This window comes from Pseudorasbora parva, chromosome 15 (genome assembly GCF_024679245.1).
Source record: "Pseudorasbora parva isolate DD20220531a chromosome 15, ASM2467924v1, whole genome shotgun sequence".
Classification (NCBI taxonomy): domain Eukaryota; kingdom Metazoa; phylum Chordata; class Actinopteri; order Cypriniformes; family Gobionidae; genus Pseudorasbora; species Pseudorasbora parva.
The window spans coordinates 44,707,223-44,730,523 of NC_090186.1; the positions used below are offsets into that span (position 1 = coordinate 44,707,223).

Here is a 23,301-nt window from a genome sequence, read left to right on the forward strand (position 1 = left end):
ACGGTGTTACTTACACAAAAACAAGTAAATTAAGTCTCGCCTTCACCCTCATGCTTCCTGTGCATAATGGTTTAAATGAGCAAACTTTTAGTGCTGATCAAGGGTTTTTTGCAAGCAATTTAAGGTTGCGACTCTTGTCCCAAATAAAGCAGGCTTCATTCAGTGATTGAAACACATAATATTAATTAGGCCTGCACGATATTGGAAAAAAATTACATTGCAAATTTTTTTCCCCCAACGATATATATTGCGATTTTGAGAGCCATTAATCCAGGCTAAAGTCAATAATTACCAATCCGTGATATTAATAATTTCACTAATAAGCAAGCTTCATTACAAGTGACAAAAAGAAATGTTGGAAAATATGTGTAAACATGAAACTAAACCTCCAGTAGGTGGCAGCAGGTGACCGTCTTAATGTGTGAGTCACTGAGTCGTTCATTCAAACGATTCATTCGAACGCTGAATCGTTCACACTTGTTGCTATGAGTGAGACGTGTTATGGGTCTGCTGTGAGCGATTTTCCCTGCTGAAATAGAACAACAACACTAAATATTGCATCTAAAAATGTAAGTGACTAAGTGAATGTTAATTAGTTGTTTATGGAGCTGTCATATCAGTGTCATTTTCAGTCGTGATGGTCTTCAGGAAAACGCTCTAGTGTTGTGATTTCTCCTCGAGAGGCTGCACGAGCGTCAGCAGCGCGACCTTATTATCATCAGTTCATTATATATTATCCACAATCGATCGCCACTTACACTAAATAAATGCACAAACATTCTTGCATTTTGGTGATTCGCTAGTTATTTCTTGTTTTAATCCGGCTCTTGTGCGTCAGTCAAGTAAAATTCTCTTTAACTTGTCCCTTCAAAACACCCACATGTCCCGGACAAGCGTTAATGTCGAGCCCTGCTTTGTATTCGTCGTAAAGATCTTTGTGGTGCCGTTTTAAGTGATCAGACAAATTGGTGGTGTTTTCTTTTGTGGTCACAAGACACTCCATGCAAAGTACCTCTTTTTGTTCAACATCCTCCTTTATGTAGCCAAAATAGTCCCAAAAAGATGATTTCTGGTACGAACTAGGGATGGGCATTTTCCCAAAATATTGTATTCGAATATTTGGGCTCATAAAAATCGAATATTCGAATATTCGTTTATTTAAATTAGGTATTTTGAGAAAATGAGAGATGTTTCTTTCTTTTTTTCTCTAAACATGTCGTCACCATTTCTGAACAAGCTTATGATTAGGCAATGTACACAACACGCTTACGTTATATCTTAAGGTTTTTAAAACATTAAACAGTGTGTAAAAAAATGCCTAAAGAACAAAAGCATTATAAGCTCAAGGAGCACGAGCGCAGAGCGCGTCAGTTAGCGTGACGTACACACACACACACACATAAACGTCAATAGGCTAGCCTACCGACCTGTGTGTGTGTGTGTTTGATATGGCTGATGTGTTTACTTTGTATTGTTTCACATTTTCATGTAGGGATAAACTATAATATTATTGAATTATGATATTATTCTCGGGTGAGAAAATGCGCCACTGACAGGCGTTGCGGAGACCAAGATATCGGTTAAGTGAAGTCTGAGTGAAGAACTTTGTATTTTCTGTTCATAAACCCTCAAAGAACTTTAAAGGAAGCATTTGTCTCGAGATCATTTTGCTATCATAAGATATCTCACTCGCACTCGGGGTAACTTAGCTACAGATGAGCTTACCTGCACTCCTGAGCAGTGATCGCTCATTCCACTGGTGTTTGGATTTCATGTGATTCTCGTTTGTGGTGGTGATATCATTATAACTCAGTTTCAGTAATTGATTTCATCAAAAGTAACTCCATTTTGTGCATTTTCATCATAGTGCAAACAGCATTTTCAATTTTCATCGAAGTAACGTTAATTCCAAACATTGCGAGGCAGACGACGACATTGTGATCAAATGCACTTAAATTATTAACCTGCTCCACAACGCCACCCAGTGGATTGAGATATAACTGCGAGATTTAGAGGGATTTCTCATGGATGCACTGTGTAGCCAGTTGCTTGTGACTTTTTATTTTGTCATCCTACTTTTATTATTTTATTTTACCTTAACTTATTTGTGTTGAAATAAATATTTTTGTAAATGTTTTAACTTCATCACAACTTAATGTTACCCTTTCATTGTTATTTATGTTTAATTTTCAATGGTTCCAGTCGGGAGTTCCTACCAATTGTTGTAGGTGGGGCCTTAATTAGTGGCGCACCTTAGGATGCGTTATCGCTTCCCCTTTAAGCGTTCGCGCTCAGTCTGACTGAATGCAGCGGGGGAAGTGCGGAGTGAAACAGTAGGCCTTCCAGTGTGTGTGTTTTCTAATTTTGCTCCAACCTAGTTTTTCTTTAAAGTAAATAAATGTACATCCTTCATCTCGTCCATGTTTGGCTGTCCTTCTGTCCTGAGGGTACCACTTGATATCTGCTACAACTGCATTTACTGCCAGCCAATTAACAAAATAAAATTCGAATAGTATTTTTAGTTTTCGAATGTTAATTACAGATCGAATATTCGACTATTCGAATATTCGTGCACACCCCTAGTACGAACCTTTTTTTTTCCTCTTCGCATCCTCTTCGTCGCGCATTTTAGCAGTGAATGTTTGGCCGTTAGCGGTGAGCAGCGGCACAGCGAACCAATCACTGTGCCGGCATGAGGAACGTGCATGTCACTCCAGCAACACACTCGTGTTTACTGTGTGCTTCCTTAATACACCATGGACTACTACCATAGACCGTAAAAAAATACTACTACCCTTCACATCGCATGTTCCGGCTATGTGACTTTTTTCTGTTGCGGTCGAGTTGGGCCACCCACTTTTTAAGGCCAATTATATTGGACCCACTTACTTTTATCGTCTCTAATTCAGCACATGTCTGTTTACCTACCCTTAACCGAGAAACACGTACAGTATTGTTCAAAATAATAGCAGTACAATGTGACTAACCAGAATAATCAAGGTTTTTAGTATATTTTTTATTGTTACGTAGCAAACAAGTTACCAGTAGGTTCAGTAGATTCTCAGAAAACAAATGAGACCCAGCATTCATGATATGCACGCTCTTAAGGCTGTGCAATTGGGCAATTAGTTGAAAGGGGTGTGTTCAAAAAAATAGCAGTGTCTACCTTTGACTGTACAAACTCAAAACTATTTTGTACAAACATTTTTTTTCTTCTGGGATTTAGCAATCCTGTGAATCACTAAACTAATATTTAGTTGTATGACCACAGTTTTTTAAAACTGCTTGACATCTGTGTGGCATGGAGTCAACCAACTTGTGGCACCTCTCAGCTGTTATTCCCCTCCATGATTCTTTAACAACATTCCACAATTCATTCACATTTCTTGGTTTTGCTTCAGAAACAGCATTTTTGAAATCACCCCACAAGTTCTCAATTGGATTAAGGTCTGGAGATTGGGCTGGCCACTCCATAACATTAATTTTGTTGGTTTGGAACCAAGACTTTGCCCGTTTACTAGTGTGTTTTGGGTCATTGTCTTGTTGAAACAACCGTTTCAAGGGCATGTCCTCTTCAGCATAGGGCAACACGACCTCTTCAAGTATTTTAACATATGCAAACTGATCCATGATCCCTGGTATGCGATAAATAGGCCCAACACCATAGTAGGAGAAACATGCCCATATCATGATGCTTGCACCTCCATGCTTCACTGTCTTCACTGTGTACTGTGGCTTGAATTCAGAGTTTGGGGGTCGTCTCACAAACTGCCTGTGGCCCTTGGACCCAAAAAGAACAATTTTACTCTCATCAGTCCACAAAATGTTCCTCCATTTCTCTTTAGGCCAGTTGATGTGTTCTTTGGCAAATTGTAACCTCTTCTGCACATGCCTTTTTTTTAACAGAGGGACTTTGCGGGGGATTCTTGAAAATAGATTAGCTTCACACAGACGTCTTCTAACTGTCACAGAACTTACAGGTAACTCCAGACTGTCTTTGATCATCCTGGAGGTGATCATTGGCTGAGCCTTTGCCATTCTGGTTATTCTTCTATCCATTTTGATGGTTGTCTTCCGTTTTCTTCCACGTCTCTCTGGTTTTGTTCTCCATTTTAAGGCATTGGAGATCATTTTAGCTGAACAGCCTATCATTTTTTGCACCTCTTTATAGGTTTTCCCCTCTCTAATCAACTTTTTAATCAAAGTACGCTGTTCTTCTGAACAATGTCTTGAACGACCCATTTTCCTCAGCTTTCAAATGCATGTTCAACAAGTGTTGGCTTCATCCTTAAATAGGGGCCACCTGATTCACACCTGTTTCTTCACAAAATTGATGACCTCAGTGATTGAATCAACTGCTATTTTTTTGAACACACCCCTTTCAACTAATTCAACTAATTGCCCAATTGCACAGCCTTAAGAGCGTGCATATCATGAATGCTGGGTCTCGTTTGTTTTCTGAGAATCTACTGAACCTACTGGTAACTTGTTTGCCACGTAGCAATAAAAAATATACTAAAAACCTTGATTATTCTGGTTAGTCACATTGTACTGCTATTATTTTGAACAAGACTGTATTATTAAAGGGGCGGTGAAATGCTGTTTTATGCATAGAGCTTTTTACACTGTTAAAGACTTAGATTCCCTTCCTAAACATGGACAAAGTTTCAAACACTAAGTTGGACGTTTGATGGAGTATTTCTGTGTCAAAGTCTTCGGAGAATTTTTTCAAAGTATGAGTCCGCTTGACGTCGACAGAGCGGAAGGTCCTTGTATGGGCCGTAAGGGCTCATCTCCCGGAAGGGTGCGCGTGCGTGACCAGAGCGAAAGAGCAAATGCACGCCCATAAACACTGCTCTCAGCTGCAGGTCCACTCGTCCGTGCAACACTTCTGTCGCGCCGCGCTCCACTTTATTCCTATGGGTGACATTAAGCGACTCTTATGTCCTAATCAGTGCCCTGACTAGTGGACTAGTGAGATGATTGAGACGCGCCCGATCTCCACGTCGGAGAAGTTCCGCTTCTTTGCCGTCTTCCGTGTGTCCATGGCGTAAAATGAGGGCGTGCGGGCGGCAGAGACATGAATATATAGGGGCGTGTTATTCTAATGACGATCGTTTTCAGCCGCGGGATTTATCAAGGGCAAGTATTGCGTGCACCTGGATTGCAGAGGTGCGCACAGTTTCATAAATCAGGCGGTGAGAGGAGTGTAAGCATAATCTTACGCCAACATATACACCAGTTTTTACGCAAGATTGATAAATGAGGGCCACTGTACTGACAAAGAGCACCGTCTTTCGGATGAGACGTTAAACTGAGGTACTGACTCTCTGTGGACATTAAAAATCCCAGGATGTCCTTCGATAAAGAGTAGGGGTGTAACCCCGGCATCCTGACCAAATTTGCCCACTGGCCCCTGTCCATCATGGCCTCCTAATAATCCCCATATCCTGATTGGCTTCATCACTCGGTCTCCTCTCCACCAATCAGCTGGTGTGTAGTGAGCGTTCTGGCGTAATATGGCTGCCGTCGCATCATCAGGTGGTGCTGCACATTGGTGGTGGTTGAGGAGATTCCCCCCTTCAATGTAAAGTACTTTGTGTGGCTAGAAAAGCGCTATATAAATGTAATGAATTATAATTTTATGGCAAAGAAGCATTTTTTATTAAAAAAAGATATGCAGTGCCCACCACTATAACCAGCAGAAGAGCGCTTATTGATTTATTAGCCACTCCCTAATATATGGAGAAAAGTACAAAGTCTCATGAAAAACTAAATTACACAGAAAGCAAGTAAAGAGCTCATTTAATAATAACTGAAGCTGTCGGTCAGTTCAGTGTGAAACTATTGGAGAACAATGGTAATCTATATTTAATAAGAGCATAACATTTTAATTTTCCCTATACTTTTTTTGCACATTACTGTTGTTAATAAAAGTTAATTTGATCTGAATATCAATTAATAAACCTTTGATATGTATGCAAAAAATATGGTGCCCATTTATACTGTGGAATGGTGTGGGTTATTCCCATGCTGAAAGTTTGGCACCCCAGGTAGGCACTCTACCAAGCCGCAAATATTTTACCTAAACAAAATAGTTACAACTTGTTTTGAACAATTTCTTTTTCATGCAGATTGATTTTAAGTAGGAGGGGGAAAAAATCGATTAAAATCGTAAATTGAATTTTTTGGCAACAATTCGGGGTTTTTTTTGTGGCCATATCGCCCAGCCCTAGCGACCCGGATCTATATCTAATGTGAACAGATCTCTAGCTGTCGCGATAATATATAAAACTCCTAATGTTAGAGTAGGGATGGCTCGATACCACAATTTTGGCTTCGGTACGGTACCACAATCTAATACCGAAGTACCGATATTAAACCGATAGCACACGGCCTGATATTAGCGCGGGTATATTGCGCGAGAATGAGTACAATTATGCAAGTTTTGAGTTTATAAAGTCGGAAATTACCACAAATGTTTATTAGTAAATTAATCAGGAAAGCTTATCACATCAAATCAGTCATTTGAAAACTTGTGAGAAATAATTTCAGCAAAAATCTCTCAAAATTAGCAAATGGCTTCTTGCTTCAAAAGACATCGCACTACACTAAAGCAATCTGCATAATCCGATTCAACATTTCACGCTCGTCTCGGGATGGAGAACGGAAATCATTTAAGCGATTTTATAGCATTTCGTGGTAACAGTTAGAGGAGATATAACGACACGCACACACACACCAATTCTGAATCGATTTTCATATTAATTTCTAAAGATCGATCCGTAACTCAGAGGATAGATTTAATAATAGGCTTACATTGAATTTTAAATTTGCCGTGTCATTGAATTCATGCATGCGCGCGCTAAAATGCAGGAGTGTTAGTCGACTAGGAATATCTTTAGTCGGGGGCAGCCCTAGTTCTTCGTCAGTTTTATAAGCAAAGTAATTACAAATTTCACTCCTCTCTTTATTAATTCGTTTTGGGCATCTTGAGTGAGATTCAACTGCTTTATCCATTTTGTTTGTCTCTGTTGTTGTCATATTTGCCGGTTGTTACAGGTCAATTTGGGTAGCGCACTGCCATCTAGTGGTGAATTTTGGAAAAGCAGCATATATTGAAATGTGCAAAATCATGATATCGTACCGTTTGAAATAAAATATATACCGGTATTTTTCCAGTACCAGTATACCGTGTATCCCTAGTCTGACACGAGTCTGTCGGCTCTGATAGCGTTGCATCCAAGCCTGCTGTCTCCCTTTCAGATACTGAAGCTTATAATCATGAAGGTCTCTAGAATCATCTAAACAAAACCAATCTCACAACGGATCTATACTTTTTTGTATAATTGGTCTAAATTCCAAGCGGCAACTATAGTTGACAAATGCCATGGACAAATGACTTGTAAGCACATATAATAGGGAAATGAGCTTTACTGTGTTAACAGGTTAATAAATCAAGGTTTTTGGTCTGTTTAGTGCTTTTTGCTTTCATAATACACTGCAAAAAAAAATGCTTTTCTTACTTAGTATTTTTGTCTTGTTTCTAGTCAAAATATCTTAACTCTTACATTAAGAAACATTTGCTAGAACAGTAAAAAGTGTCTTGTTTTGGGAAAAAATAACAAATTTATGATATAAATATATAAATAATTATAAGCAAAATAATCTGTCAATGGGGTGAGAAAAATAATGTTGTTTTAAGATTTTGCTTACCCTTTTGGCAGACTATTTAGTTTATTTCAAGCAAAAACTCTTAATTTTGAGTTATTTCTTCCCAAAACAAGATAATTACTTTTGCTTGTCTAGTAAATACTTCTTGTTTTAAGATGTTTGGACTAAAAACAAGACAAAAATACGAGAAGCTTTTTGTGCAGTGTATCCCACCTAAAACATAACCCTTCAACTGAGATCTCTACTGTACAGTAGACCTTAATTCGATAGGGGAAACTAGAATATTTTGGGATATTATGTCTTGTAAGGGCCAAATTGAGGACCCTTCATCCAGTTCTAATTGGTCAAGGACCCTAAATCTAGTAGCTTACGATTCCATTATAATGTGGAAATTCAGACAAGTAATGGCTTTACATTTATATGAAATCACCTTCTAAAGTCAGCCATTGCACACTATAGGACTATTATAATTTTTTTGTTATATAGATGTAATTTTATTGTTATTCTATTTATTTATTTTATTTTAACTTTGATACACAATGCCCCGTTGGGGCGACTTAATGGCTGCACTTTGTTCTGCACTGTTCCACCACTTAAAGATTATTTGTTGTTTTCATTTTCAAAAGATAAGATAGATTCAGCTTTTTTCAGTTTACATCTAATGTTGAATCTTTTATACAAAATACATTGGTTTATGAATAAAGATTTATTTGTTGAAAGCAGTTATTTTGACTTGAATGCCAAATGTTCTCCTATTTCGAATTACATTGAAGGGGTGCATACAACTATAACTGCCTTACATTCAAATGTGATTTTCAAGTAATATAAAAAAAAAAAAAAACGAATGCAGAAAATGTTCACATAGGACACTATTAACATGACTAAATGCATGAAACCATTCAGACGATTTTGGGCACAAATGGGTCAGGGCTCGACATTAACGCTTGTCCGGGGCGAGTGAAAGAGAATTTTACTTGCCCGATGGAAAAGAGGATTAAAACGGCAATAACAAATAAATAACTAATGAATGACCAAAATGTTTGATTGGTAACAGCCCTATCGTATCTTATTTTAATTGAATGTATAGATCAAATTTAAGAATATAATATAAGCTATGCTTCAGGTTTCATATTTAAAGGTGGGGTAAGTGCTTTCTGGTAACCATTGTTATTTCAAATCCCTTCAAAAAACACCCTCCCACCTCCAAAAGGGTCACGCCCCTATTTTTATAGCTCCGCCCCACACATACATAACCCAGGCAACGACTACGGTTACTAATCCAGGTCGAATATTCAATTAAAGTCACCTTTTCTATCACAAAAACACAAATCGTTCTCATGAACATCTCTATAGTACACAAGCACAAGTCCAAATAACAACATATTACAATTATGACCAGATTAGAGTTATAGCGATCATGAAAAGAGGAAACAAACATATATTAGGAGTGTAGTATCTTACCTGTCGGACACGTTTTGTGAGCTGATCTTGAAACAGACAGTGAGGGGATTTAGATGTTTGGACTAGAAACAAGACAATTTTTTTTTAGTATATCCCACCTAAAACATAACCCTTCAACTGAGATCTCTACTGTACAGTAGACCTTAATTCGATAGGGGAAAATATAATATTTTAGGATATTATGTCTTGTAAGGGCCAAATTGAGGACCCTTGATTAGGGCCCTATAAAATCTGTTGTAATTTTTCCCAAATTCCGTTTTTTCCGTTTTAATTTTTTGCAGATTCCTTTTTTTCTGTTAAAATATTTGGCAATTCAGTTTGTTTTACCCTTTACTGTTATTGTGGTGAAAAAAGTGCTTTTAATGTTAATATAATGGAACATAAAACAAAAAATAGGAATGACCTTAAATTTTTGAGGTAACAAACATCACATTTACTTTTTAGGACAAATATGATATTTGACATAACACTGCACTTCAAGTACTTCAAATATTAATGGTTATTAGCTTTAAACTTTCTGTTAAAATACATTATAGTAGTTTAAATAAGTTAAAATGAAAGTGCTCCATTAGCTTTTTCTTTCAAGTTAAAAAAATAAAGAACTAAAAAAAAAAAATTATCAGAATCATCTTTTACATACAGTACTATGAAGTAAAACATTTAAAGCTGAAAATTAACATTAGAAAAATAACACATTTCACCATGAAATCATGTAGTGAAATGTTCTGTGTGTTTAACAATCACCATTATGATCTCCAGAGCTGTGAAAAATAAAAATACACGAAAACACAACACTGCCTGAAGTTTTTTCCCCCAACTTCAAAGGCCCCTTTAAATGATTAAAACTAGATGCTTAATTTTAACTTTAAGGTTACTTATCATGTAAACTAGCCATATACAGCATGTTAAATGCATATGTTTGGAACAGAGGGGAAAACGGTCGCATTTGCAGCAGATATGCATTGCTGCCTAATGTGCACATTATAAATCAAAGCACGAGATGACAGGGGTCGAGCAGAACACCGGAAAATCTGACAGAATGGACAATATTTGTCTGTCTGTGCAATACACGAGCCGCGGTTCAGGTGCGCGCGCGACCAATGCTGCCGAACGCAACGAGCGCGCGGCTCCCGCTCTCCATACGCATAGCTTCTGCGCCGCCTGCGCGTGCAGTGTGAAACCGCCGTTAGCGTCGAGTTTCTTAACTTTTTCGCTGCCGAAAGCAGAGCCGTGAAGACCAACTTCGCCATACTTTCATTGTTTTGAAGGGCGAGCTGAAATGACGGGAGGGGTTGTGTCGCGGAGATTTGCTTCCCCCCCGTCTGCACTTTCCTTAGACGTACGTTCTCCATCCACAAGACACAGAATTTCATTACAAATATGTAAAATTCTCGGGAAATCTGCGTTAACACCAGATTCCGCGTTTATATGCAGATTCCGCGTTATGCCGATTCCGTGATCGCGGAAATTATAGGTCTCTACTTCATTCAGTTCTAACAACTGAAAAATATCACAAATATGCAGATGTAAAATATGTCAAAGCTGATTGAACACTAGTTAAATTTTGACTTTGGACAAAGGGGAAAGCTCTGTATTGATGACTCTTGATCTCAGTGCTGCGTTTGATATGGTGGATCATATCTTACTGCAGCGTCTGGAATCTTTGGTTGGCTTTAAGGGGAATGTTTTAAAATGGTTTACATCATATTTTGCTGATAGATCTGTTTCGGTGTCTGTAAATGACAGCATGTCCCGGAGGTCTCCGTTATTGTGTGGGGTTCCCCAAGGCTCGATTTTAGCTCCCATTTTATTTTCTCTATATTTGCTACCTCTGGGTTTTATCTTTCGGAAACACATGTCTTTTCATTGTTACACGGATGACGTTCAGATTTATTTTTCGGTTAAACAGTCAAACTGCAATACTTTCTGTAACCTATTAACCTGTTTTCAGGAGGTGAAAGACTGGTTGGCAGCAAATTTATTAAAACTAAACGAGGAGAAAACCGAAGTTATAGTTTTCAGTCCAAATTCTCACATAATTTCCGAGGGATTAAAAGGGACTCCCTTGGCAGTTGCCATTTCTGACAAGGTTAAAAGCCGTGGCTTTATCTTAGACTCTGCGCTAAACAAATAAATTCTGTTGTTAAATCTAGTTTTTTTCATTTAAAGCTCTTAGCAAAGACCAAGCCTTTTCTATCTCCGACAGGTTTTGAGAGAGCTATTTCTGCGTTTGTTTTCTCCAGAATGGATTATTGTAGTTCACTGTATGCTGGGATTGAGAAAAAAGCTCTGGCACGCTTGCAAAATATACAAAATGCTGCAGCCGGATTGATAAAGTCAGCCAAGAGAATGGATCATATTACACCTATATTGAGATCGTTAAATTGGCTACCAGTCGAGTATAGGGTGCACTACAAGATTATTGTTCTAGTTTATAAAGCTCTACATAATTTGGCCCCACCACACCTTTCTGAGCTTTTGTCGTTATATATCCCGCCTAGGTCATTAACCCTTTAGGCGCCTGAGGTTTTTTCCTAAAACGTTTGATTTTGACATCTTAATTTCAAAAGGCTATATCTTAAAAGTGATGTAAGATAGAAACTTTCTGTAAATTAGAGAAATATTAAGGAGGACCATAAATTTATGTAGAGATTACATTTTCCCATCTAATTTGCATATTATGACTCTGTAAGGGTGGATCGCCTACAGTGGTTCTGACTGCAGGGTTGCCGAACGACTAAAGAAACGTTATCAGCGTGATGGTAGAAAACTGTACATTTCTTGTCTATAACCACCCACTGCAACTTATACCAACGACGGAAATAAGCGCAGTTACAATAGCAAAATATGTGGGAGAGCGTTGCTTTAATGTGACTATATTGTATTGCAATAGGGAGCACTTCAAAGTCAATACCAAACCAAAACTAGTTAGCAAATCATTTATAATTGAAAGAATTTAATGACAAAATCCGGTTATGGTTACACTTAAAATAGTTACAAAATAGATGAATGAGATGATAAAACTATACCATTAATCGTACCCAGCATGTATAGAATTTTACCTGAGAGATAGGGAGAGATAGGGAGAGATAGGGAGAGATAGGGAGAGATAGGGAGAGATAGAAAGAGAGAGAAAAAGAGAAGAGCCAAAGAAGGCCCTAGAAGAGACAGCCAGAGAAAAAGACAGCGTCAGAGGAAAGAGACCCCCAGAGAAAAAGAGACCTTCAGAGGAAGAAGACCTCCAGAGAAAAAGAGCCCCGAGCAACAGTTGCAATCTTCTTTTATCCATCCCTTGACCATGTGACTGAAACCCTGATGCTGCGTTCACACCGCACGCGAATGACGCGATTCGCGCGAGTGATTTACATGTTAAGTCAATGCAGAGACGCGAATAGGCATTCTGCGGCGCGATTCGCGCGAATGAGGCGGCGCGAATGGCGCGATTCGCGCGAATGAAGCGGCAATGATCACGCGAATTGAGCGTATTGTGTCACAAAATGTACTTTTAATAGTTTTTCAGGCGAGAATGTAGTTGTTTAAAGCTCAAATATGTGATTTATTTACTAAGAGAGCTCCTATTTGAAAATTTGATCTGGTGTTTTCGGAGGTCTGAGACCCAGGCGATCACCGGAGCTCAGCGCTCATCAACCCCGGTGAGAGCAGCCTTAACTCGGCTAGTCTTTCTGCCGACTGCCGCTGCCTGGCAGAACCCCCTCCCATGACGCGAATTCGCGTCTGTTGTGTAGTGAATGTCACGCGCGAATGAGCACTTTTTGTATAAAAAAAAACACAGATTTGAGCATTAAACAACAATATTATCGCCTGAAAAAGTCTTCAAACTACGTTTTGTCACACATTAACAGTAGTATTTTTTACAGAAAAGAAGTCAAGTGACCCAGTCAAAATGACTAGCAGAAACCCCTCCCATGACGCGAATTCGCGTCTGTTGTGTAGTGAATGTCACACGCGAATGAAGCGAATTTGACGCGCGAATGAAGCGAATGGATTCAAAATGTTCACGCGTCCAACTTCGCGCGAATAGCGCGATTTATTCGCGTCATTCGCGTGCGGTGTGAACGCACCATGAGACATTCAAACTGACCAGTCAGACCAGACTTCCCCCACTGTACTGCAGGTGTGGCACCATTTGGCCTACAGGCCCTCAACGTCTCTTTGTCTTTAGGAATCCCAAACAGCCCCACTGATAAGAGAGAGGGGGGTGAAACACAGTAAAACAAATGTCTTTGTTCAAAGAAAAATATCAAAATATCTTTGATTATTTTGGATTCTTTCCACGTCATAACATGGGCAATTTTCATGAAAAGCCACATGTTTAAATGATAAAATGCAGCACTTCTTTCCCCCCAAAATGTCCCTCACCTGCGCGATGAGAAGATGCGCGCTTCATGGTGAGCGCGGCAAAAATCTCCCGCGGCCGCCTCATTCCCAAAACTAACACACCTGCTAACTTCGCGATGAACACTGGGACCCCGGGAAACATTATTCCCACCACTGACATTGGGCAAAGGGCCATCTACATTGGGCAAATGATCCACCGTTTGTGCTTAGGTTTAGTTTCACTTTCAGAATCACCGTCATCTCATATTTCCCTTCAGAATCAGGGTCCGCGAACAGAAGACCCAGCACTTCATCGCGGGTAAGCTTTATTGATGCCATTAGAAAATAATCACAGTAATTATAATCTAATGCAAATACTCGCTGACGTTGACAATGCTCTGATAAAACAGCTCACTCGCACGTCAGCTCCGCTTTAGTTTACACTGATTCAATGCGCTCTTGCTCGTATATTTTGTATAGATTAATGATGTTTGTATGAGTCAGGGATGAAGTACGACATGTCTACCATCTAGTGGAGGGGAGGTTGAATGAAATTTGACACCCTATTTGACAAAATCGGCCGTTTTATTCAGTGACGCATCTTGTCGAGTAAACTCGACCGTGGCGCCAAGAGGGTTAAGATCGGAAAATCGAACTCTCCTTGTGATTTCAAGAACAAATTATAAACGTAAAGGTGATCGAGCGTTCTCTCGAATGGGTCAAACTCAGTCAGATCAGCAACGTCTTTAGTTATGTTTAAATCATTGTTGAAAACCTACTTTTTAGATGTAGTTTGGGGATCAGTCTAGTGCGGCTTGGCCTGTTGTATGGAAGTGATCTAGTGTTGCTGTAACGTCATTTATTTGTGTTTTGTTTTATACTGTAGGGATTGTTTGTATGAAACTTTTAAATTTAGTGTTTTATCTTACTATTTGTGAAGCACCTTGGGCAACGTCTGTTGTATTATGTGCTATATAAATAAATAAAAGAAAGAAAGAAAGATTAGTGTGAATACTGCTTCAGAATAAATGATATTTACAACACGCACAAAAATTTAAATAACTTTTTTTCCGGACAGGCGCATTCTTTACTCGGACGAGTGAGTGACCAATTTACTTTTCCGAAGGACAAACGCTTAATGTCGATCCCTTTGGGTTAAAAATGACTGATTGTAGGTAACTGTCTCATGCCGTTAACGAACGAGCCGGTCTGACGAGCGTTGTTTTTTTCCCGCAGATCAAGCGTCCGTACTTCCACGTCAAAGCCCTGGAGAAGACTCAGCTCAACAACTGGAGGGAATATCTGGACTTCGAGCTGGAAAATGGGACGCCGGAGCGAGTTGTGGTTCTGTTCGAACGCTGCCTGATCGCCTGCGCGCTGTACGAGGAATTCTGGATCAAGGTAGCTAAAAAAGGCTCCCGATTCCGCGTCATTCCCTCTGTCCACCCCTCTGCTTCCCCATCAACGATATCATCACTTCCACAGTAAAACTTGCTGCACTCTTTGCGTGTAACGTTGATATTTGACTGTATCTGTTATATTAGGGGATGGCCTGCTTGCCACACAAGATTTGACTGCAGCATTTGCCAACTACGTTGCACCTCTCCGTCTCCTTCTACCTTACAGAATCTTATCTTATTGGTTCCATGAAGGTGCTGATGGGTTTAAAACAGAAATTCTCAAAACGATCTTGTCAATGGAAATTCGCCAGTGCGGGGATGTGAAATGAAAGCTCAAGTTTTATGTGTTCTTTTCCCTCTTCTCCTTTCTGTCGCTTTCTCTCTCCTCTGTCCTGCTTGTCTTCCTGAAGTATGCCAAATATCTGGAGAGTTACAGCACCGAAGGCGTCCGGCATATCTTTAAGAAGGCCTGCACCATCCACCTGCCCAAGAAACCATCTGTTCATCTGCTCTGGGCGGCGTTTGAGGAGCAGCAAGGTAAAGGGTTAATAATGGGATGGTTTACCCAAACATGAAAATCAGCCCTGAAGCCAAATGCAATCAGTAAAACGGCCTTAGGGGGAAATGTGTATCTGCTAACCGGTGCCAAAGAGACACACTGAGAAACTGCGCTAAACATTCAAAATGTTTTTATATTTATATCATATCATACGGTTAAACAACATCAAGCGAGCAAGAGTGCGTTTTCCTGAATACCGTCACGACTGAAAATGACACTGATTTCATATGACAGTTTCATAAACAATTAATTAACATTTAATAACTTACATTTGAGATGCAATATTGACTGTTCATGTAAACAGACTCAATGACTCTCATTAAGACTCACCTACTGCCACCTACTGGTGGTTTAGTTATTTTTAAACATGCTTTTCAACATTTATTTGTCTATTCAAAAATACTAATCTCATAACAATATTTAAAGGGTTACTTCAGCGATTAGCATATGGCTTTGTATCAGTAGAAAGTCTCACAGCAGACACGCCCCTTCAAGCAGAGGACTAATATGAGGGGAAAAATGCCTTTTATTTCTAAATTATGACATTTTATGATGTAAAAATCATACTAACAATATAAATACACCTCAGGAAACTTTATAAAATAATAAACACATCCATGCCATGGGACCTTTAATGCATGTGTATGAAATCATCCACAGCGCCATCTTAAGCGTGCTGTGAGCGCAGGTTTAATTTCATTCCTGTTCTTATTAATTTCACTATTTCTGAATGTAATACAATCTTGACTTGCACTGTTTTTTTCCCTCTCTCTCAACAAATCAATTTTGACACAGTGCGTCTTATTTTCCAGAAAATCTGGTAAATTGTCGTCGTTTTTGTTGTTGTATCCCACTTTTCACTTTACACACTGTTTCAAAGCAGCTTTACAGAAAATTGTTACTGCTTATCTATATATTTTCATGCCTTAAGTTAAGTTTTGCGACGATATAAACACAGTTGTGTACCGTTTGTAACGTACATAAAGTTGGATATAATGGACAAAACTGTACACCAATCAGGCATAACATCAAGACCATCTCTGTTAGTGGGTGGGATCTATTAGGCAGCAAGTGAACATTTAGTCCTCAGAGTTGATGTGTGTGAAGCAGGAGAAATGGGCAAGCGTAAGGATTTGAGCGAGTTTGGCCAGATTGTGACGGCTAGACGACTGGGTCAGAGCATCTCCAAAACTGCAGCTCTTGTGGGCTGTTCCCGGTCTGCAGTGGTCAGTATCTATCAAAAGTGCTCCAAGGAAGGACCAGTGGAGAACCGGCCACAGGGTCATGGGCGGCCAAGGCTCATTGATGACCGTGGGGAGCGAAGGCTGGCCCGTGGGGTCCGATCAAACAGATGAGCTACTGGAGCTCAAACTGCTCCAGAAGTTAATGCTGGTTCTCGTAGAAAGCTGTCAGAATACACAGAGCAGCTCAGTTTACCTGAGGAACACATGGCCCCAGGATGCACTATGGGAAGAAGGCGAGCCGGCGGAGGCAGTGTGATGCTTTGGCCAATGTTCTGCTGGGAAACCTTGGGTCCTCCATCCATGTGGATGTTACTTTGACACGCTCCACCTACCTAAGCATTGCTGAGACCATGTTCAGCCTTTGATGGAAACGGTATTCTGGTGGCTGTGGCTCTTCCAGCAGGATAATGCTCCTGACACAAAGCACAAATGCTTCAGGAATGGTTTGAGGAGCACAACAACCAGTTTGAGGCGTCGACTCGGCCTCCAGATTCCCCAGATCTCAATCCAATCGAGCATCTGTGGGATGAGCTGAACAAACAAGTCCGATCCATGGAGGCTGTGCCTCGCAACTTTCAGAGCTTAAAGGATCTGCTGCAAACATCTTGGTGCCAGATACCACAGCACACCTTTAGGGGTCTAGAGGAGTCCATCAGAGACGGGTCACCTCAATATTACTCATGTTATGCCAGATTGGTGTATATTTAGCTGTACGATATTTTGCAATGTGATGCAAGCAATTAAGATCTGCGGTATACTATACAGGGCCCGGTTGCATAGACTAGTTTTAAAAGTAAGTCATCTAATTTTTTCTTCAAGACTGGTCCTAACTTTTTAAAATCAGTTACATAAAATGGTAGATCAGTTCAATTTCAATTAGAAAAGTGAGACTGATTAAATTTTGACTAATTGCTTGTTGGACAAATTAGTGCTTAAAGGGATACTTCACTGCTTTTTCATATTTAACTGTTAACTAAACTGTTAACTCTCGTACAGTTACCCGAATAGTTGAACGATCAAGTATGATGACATAAAATAAAACGGGACGCTTTTCTAAGCGGATTAAAAAGGAGAACTGGACCCACTTTATATTAGGTGGCCTTAACTACTATGTACTAACATTGTAATTAATCATTTGATGCAATGCACTTATTGTGTGCATGTTTTTACACTGTACTTACATTTTTAAAAATACCTGCATGTAATTACGTCTGTTATTAATTTCTGTAGTTACGTTTGTAATTACACCGTTGGCACTTCCCTTACACCCTACCCTTAAACTGACACACACCTGTCCCTAACTCTACTCGTATCCACCTCAATATCAGCAAAAGTGCTTTGCAATACAATTTGAACACAGTAAGTACATTGTACTTATTTTTTGATGTAAGTATTTAAGGCCACCTTATATAAAGTGGGGCCAGAAAACTGTGTGGCGGAATAACACTTCTGAGAGTACTTCGACTCGGTGCTGTAAAAAAGTCCCGGCTGAAAAATCCTCCCTCTCATCTCCCCCTATTGACAGAAAAGAGAGAGTGAGGGGAGACTTTTTACTGCGCTGAGCCGAAGTACTCCCAGAAGTGTTATTCCGCCACACATTATAGTTCTCCTTTTTAATCCTCTTAGAAAAGCGGCCCGTTGCATTTTGTCACTATAGTTGATCGTTCAGCTATTCGTGTAACTGTATTTAAATAGGGAAAACGTGGAGGAGTTTGGTCGCTTCTAACTTGATCTCTGTTTGGTACAATAGTGAATGAACTGGGCTTAGTGGGCTAAGCTAAATGCTATCAGATCGTCAGCGTGCGTCAGAGAGATTAAGAGTACTGAGACGAGAGGTGTGTCAACTCGACTTAGTTAAGGGAATGACATGGTTTAATATGATAAAGCGGTGAATTATCTCTGTCTTAACATAGTGGCTAAGTTTATGCATCTAGCCCCAGGTCTTTATGTGAGTGTGTAACACTGTAAATCTGCTCTAATGTTCCTCCAGGCTGCATCGACGAGGCCCGGGGCATCTTGAAGGCGTTTGAGGAGGCGGTTCCGGGGCTGGCCATGGTGAGGTTGAGACGGGTGAGTCTGGAGCGCCGACACGGAAATATGGACGAAGCGGAGGCCTTGCTGCGCAACGCCATTACGAGCGGGAAGAACAGCAGCGAGTCCTCGTTCTACGCCGTCAAACTGGCCCGACAGCTGGTCAAAGTGCAGAAGAGCATCGGAAAGGCCAAGAAAGTGTTGCTGGAGGCCGTCGAAAGAGATGAGGTCGTGTTATTTTCGCTGAATGAACTCACATATGTAATTATTTTCATTTATATGCACCATTATAACAATACAGAATTCGTTTATTTTTTTATTAATTTAAACAAATTGATTGAAACAAGTGATTGAAATGGACAATTTGAACGGATTGTCCGAATTTTTCTCTCTGCGATTTGAATATCGCAGTATGAAAACACAGGAAGTTTCAGCGGATACGACGAATAATCATTCTGGAATTATTGGCACAAAAGCATAAATAAATCAGAGGAGAACAGACCCTCTGCTTATAAACAAACAAACATCTCAGTGTCTGAAACACGCGTGTAAATGACGTGCTCCACTCTGAAACCGCTAACACGTATATGTATGTATGCGGGGTATTTCAGTGCTAAGAAGATGAATATGTATATAAACTGGGTCATTAATTAATTGAATTTGGTGCCTTCTAGACTGAGAAAAGATTGAAATGTATTTTTTGCTTGTGGATGAAAGACAACAACTCCCAGAATGCATTGCTTCTCTGCCCTATGAGGCCACTCCCACAGCCACCGTTACTGGATCACATCATAATAAAACCATTGAGTTCAGTTAGAGAACAGATACTACAATTAAAACGATCATTCGACTGTACCACTGGATTTCTTCTGATACAAAGCCACATGACTCTGGTCGTTAAAAATCCCAGGATGTCCTTCAATAAAGAGTAGAAGTGTAACCCCGGCATCCTGGCGCAATTTGCCCATTGGCCCCTGTCCATCATGGCCTCCTAATAATCCCCATATCCTGATTGGCTTCATCACTCGGTCTCCTCTCCACCAATCAGCTGGTGTGTGGTGAGCGTTCTGGCACTATGGCTGCTGTCGCATCATCAGGTGGTGCTGCACATTTGTGGTGGCTGAGGAGATTCCCCCCTTCTATGTAAAGCGCTTTGTGTGCCTTGAAATGCACTATATAAATGTAATTATCATTTTATTATTATATGCTAAATCACTGAAGTAACCTGTAAAAAAAAAAGAAAAATCAATATTGATTTATGGCCCAGTCCTACTGGTACCAATCCATTACACAATTTCAACACCCTAGCATCCACCCAGAACACCATGGAAACCCCCTAACATCCACCCAGAACATCATGGAAACCCCCTAGCAACCACCCAGAACACCATGGAAACCCCCTAACATCCACCCAGAACATCATGGAAACCCCCTAGCAACCACCCAGAACACCATGGAAACCCCCTAGCATCCACCCAGAACACCATGGAAACCCCCTAGCAACCACCCAGAACACCATAAAAAACCTAGCCACACTGGTGTGACACCAGTTTGATGATTTTGGTACAGCGCCAAAACTAAATCTCATGGGAACTTCCATTGTTGTGATATCAACTTTAAATTTGGAACACAACTTGGTTGGACATACGGCTTTGATTTTAAAGTATTGTAAGGCAAAAATATTATATAAATATTTTACATTTTAAATTGAGTACATTTCATTTTGAGTGATGATAAATATAAATCACAAGCAAAAACTTTGCAGTTAGGTTTAAATTTAAGATATCTTGCTTTATGAATATATTTACCCTATCATACAAATAAAGTTTAAGACATCATCAAGCTCTTTGCTTTGACACAGAGTGAAAAAAAAAAAAAACTGTTTACACAGCTAGTGAAATACAGGAATTAAGGAAGCTGAAATTTGAAGCCAAACATTTTTAGAGTAAGAACAAGTAGAATAAATGTAAAAGATTCTTCCTCCTCTTGGCAAAAAGAGCAGTGGGGAAACATTTCGGTTGAATTTACTTAGATATTTATTACTAGCAGGGCTTCAGACTGCCACCAAATGGTTGCATTTTGCTACCAAAATTTGAGTGTGGAACTGAATTTTACATCCAGTTGCACGTGACCAGTAAATTCGGGCGTATTAATTCATAGATCACCCCAATTAAAAGCTCTCTAGAATGCTATATTTGCTGACGTGATGAGATCTATTTAATCAATAATGTCACAATTTATTTGTTTTACAGTTTTATAGAAGCACATGACTCAAATGTAATGAAGTCATTTTATTTAAAAGACGAAACCTGTTCAAACATACATAATACAAACACTAAACCCGTGCTTATACTCTGCACAGTAATCATTTAACCATCAGCCTGTGTTTACACCGTTTTCGTTATAATGGTAAAATGTACATTTCTTTCTTTGCTGCAAATATGCCAAACTACACGAGCCGAGCTTGACCTGTTTGCTATCAAAAACTGGTTCATCATGATAACTTCACGAACGACATGCACCAGTTCATTCAATTCGCTCATGAACTAATCTCTCATTCCGACTCAAGGGTGAATTCGTTCACTGAAATCAACAAATCACATCCGTCACATCTCATACTCAAAACGCTATTGGCTCAAGATCTTGTTTTTCTTTGAGTATTTATTAGTGATACAGTGGACATTAGCATGATTATTTACGGTGTGCGCCCCTACATTTTCTGGTTGTGCCCCTGAAACTTTCAGTTGGGGGCCACTGCGCTCCTAGTGAAAAACGTTATGCTACGTTCACATCAAAACTGAATAGAGCGTCAAAATCGCGTCTACTACGTCTAGTTTGACACGTGAACATTTTGAATCCATTCGCATTTCGGCAGCGAATTGGACGCGCGTAGAAATCGAGCATTTGAAGCGAAATGGATGCGCGTTCAGGAGAAATGTCTTTCAACTCCAACACAAAATATAATTTTTTTTTAAATAGGTTCTGTATTAATTAAACTAAACCACATATTTTAGCTTTAAACAACTACATTATCAACTGAAAAGCATTAAACTACATTTAGTGACAAAATAACTTTTTTTAATCATGCAGGGATTCTCATCACGTCACTTTACCATGTGACCGCCGCAAGCAGGCTCCTCATTGGTAAACGTGATGCGAATTGTCGCCAAAGCTCAGATTTTTCAACTTAGATGTAGACACGTGAATACACAAAAAGCACCACGCATGCGTATCGCGCAAGACGTTCAATTAGCTTAAAATTCGTGTCATTCATGCGAGCTGATTCGTGTCATTAATGTCAATGTGCCTTTCCATTGACTTAACATGGAAATCATTCGCTACAGACACTATCCGTTCGGTGTGAACGTACCTTTAGTTCGGCGCTACGCCTTCCCGTCTTAATGGCAAAGTTCTGGTGAGATCACTGCAGGTTAGGCATTGTTGGTTTATAATGTTATGCAGGGTTTTTCCTGCATAGAGAATTACGAGATGGCCGCCTCCGTCTGTCGACAAAACTCAGACAGGCAAACACCTGCTCACATTCAGCCTGTCGTGATAATCAGAAATATATATAATCACATGATCCTTCAGGAGTCACGCTTATATTATGATTTGCTGGTATGAAGTCATCTAAAGCCATTCCATAGCTGAATGTGCAGGACAAGGATATTATATTAATATTATTTCCATCGTTAAATTAAAGTTGACGGAAACTCGTCTTCCCTCCGCTGCAGCTGTCAATCATCTCCGTTCAGCTTTTAAACTGCGCGTCGCGTTCGGTTACGACAGTCAGCAGGTAAAGCTCTCCAAGAGCATATATTGCCATTATAATACTTGATCTGTAAATAAAGGGCTGTGGATTTGAGTTAATAGCTGTGTCTGAACGAATGTTGTACTCGCTATCGGGTGTTACCTCTCTTTTTTGACCATACATGTGTTTGCATCCCTGATTTAGTCTGGAGCCCTGACTAGAGTAATAGCGATAAATAGACGTGCTAAGCTTTACACGTGTGTGTGTTTCCTCTTGCAGACGAACCCGAAGCTGTACCTGAATCTGCTGGAGCTGGAGTACAGTGGGGACGTCCAGCAGAACGAGGCCGAGATTATCGCCTGCTTTGACCGTGCGCTGACCAGCCCAATGCCTCTGGAGTCGCGGCTTACCTTTTCCCAGCGAAAGGTGGAGTTCCTCGAGGACTTCGGCAGTGACATTAATGTGTATGTGCAGAAGCTCTCCCTCTTTTCTTGCTCTGGAGCCGTATTCACAAAACATCTTAAGGCTAAAAGTAGCTCCTAACTTGCCAATTTAGGTGAAACTCTTAAGTCCCGTTCTTCGTGTGTTTTTGAAGCTTTGATTATGTTTATAGTGTGCAATATAACATGAGTTCATGTTTTGCGTGTAAAAAAACAGTATTTTTCACACAATTGACTTATCTGTACAGCGCTGTTTCCTCTGTCCTAAAAACTGCCTGATTTTCTTGTTCTATGAAGTCCCTCCTTCAGAAATGCGTAACGAGTTCATGGGCCAGCGGTTCCCGTGTTGTGATTGGACAGTAGCTTAGTGCTCATTGCCCGGAAAGGTCCCGCCTCTTACCAT

The 23,301-nt window shown here is 39.9% G+C and overlaps 1 protein-coding gene across 3 annotated transcripts in view; it reads left to right on the forward strand.

Moving 5' to 3' along the window:
• prpf39 (PRP39 pre-mRNA processing factor 39 homolog (yeast)) overlaps window positions 1-23,301 on the forward strand; it is a 45,141-nt gene that overhangs the window by 14,815 nt on the left and 7,025 nt on the right. For 2 of the 3 annotated variants that reach the window (XM_067418335.1, XM_067418336.1), the window contains exons 8-11: window positions 14,710-14,874; window positions 15,284-15,410; window positions 18,667-18,935; window positions 22,738-22,922. In XM_067418335.1, the coding sequence (XP_067274436.1) occupies window positions 14,710-14,874; window positions 15,284-15,410; window positions 18,667-18,935; window positions 22,738-22,922 (746 nt within the window). Of the gene's footprint in view, window positions 1-14,709; window positions 14,875-15,283; window positions 15,411-18,666; window positions 18,969-22,737; window positions 22,923-23,301 lie in introns of all 3 variants that reach the window. The other variant, XM_067418334.1, reaches the window with a different exon arrangement.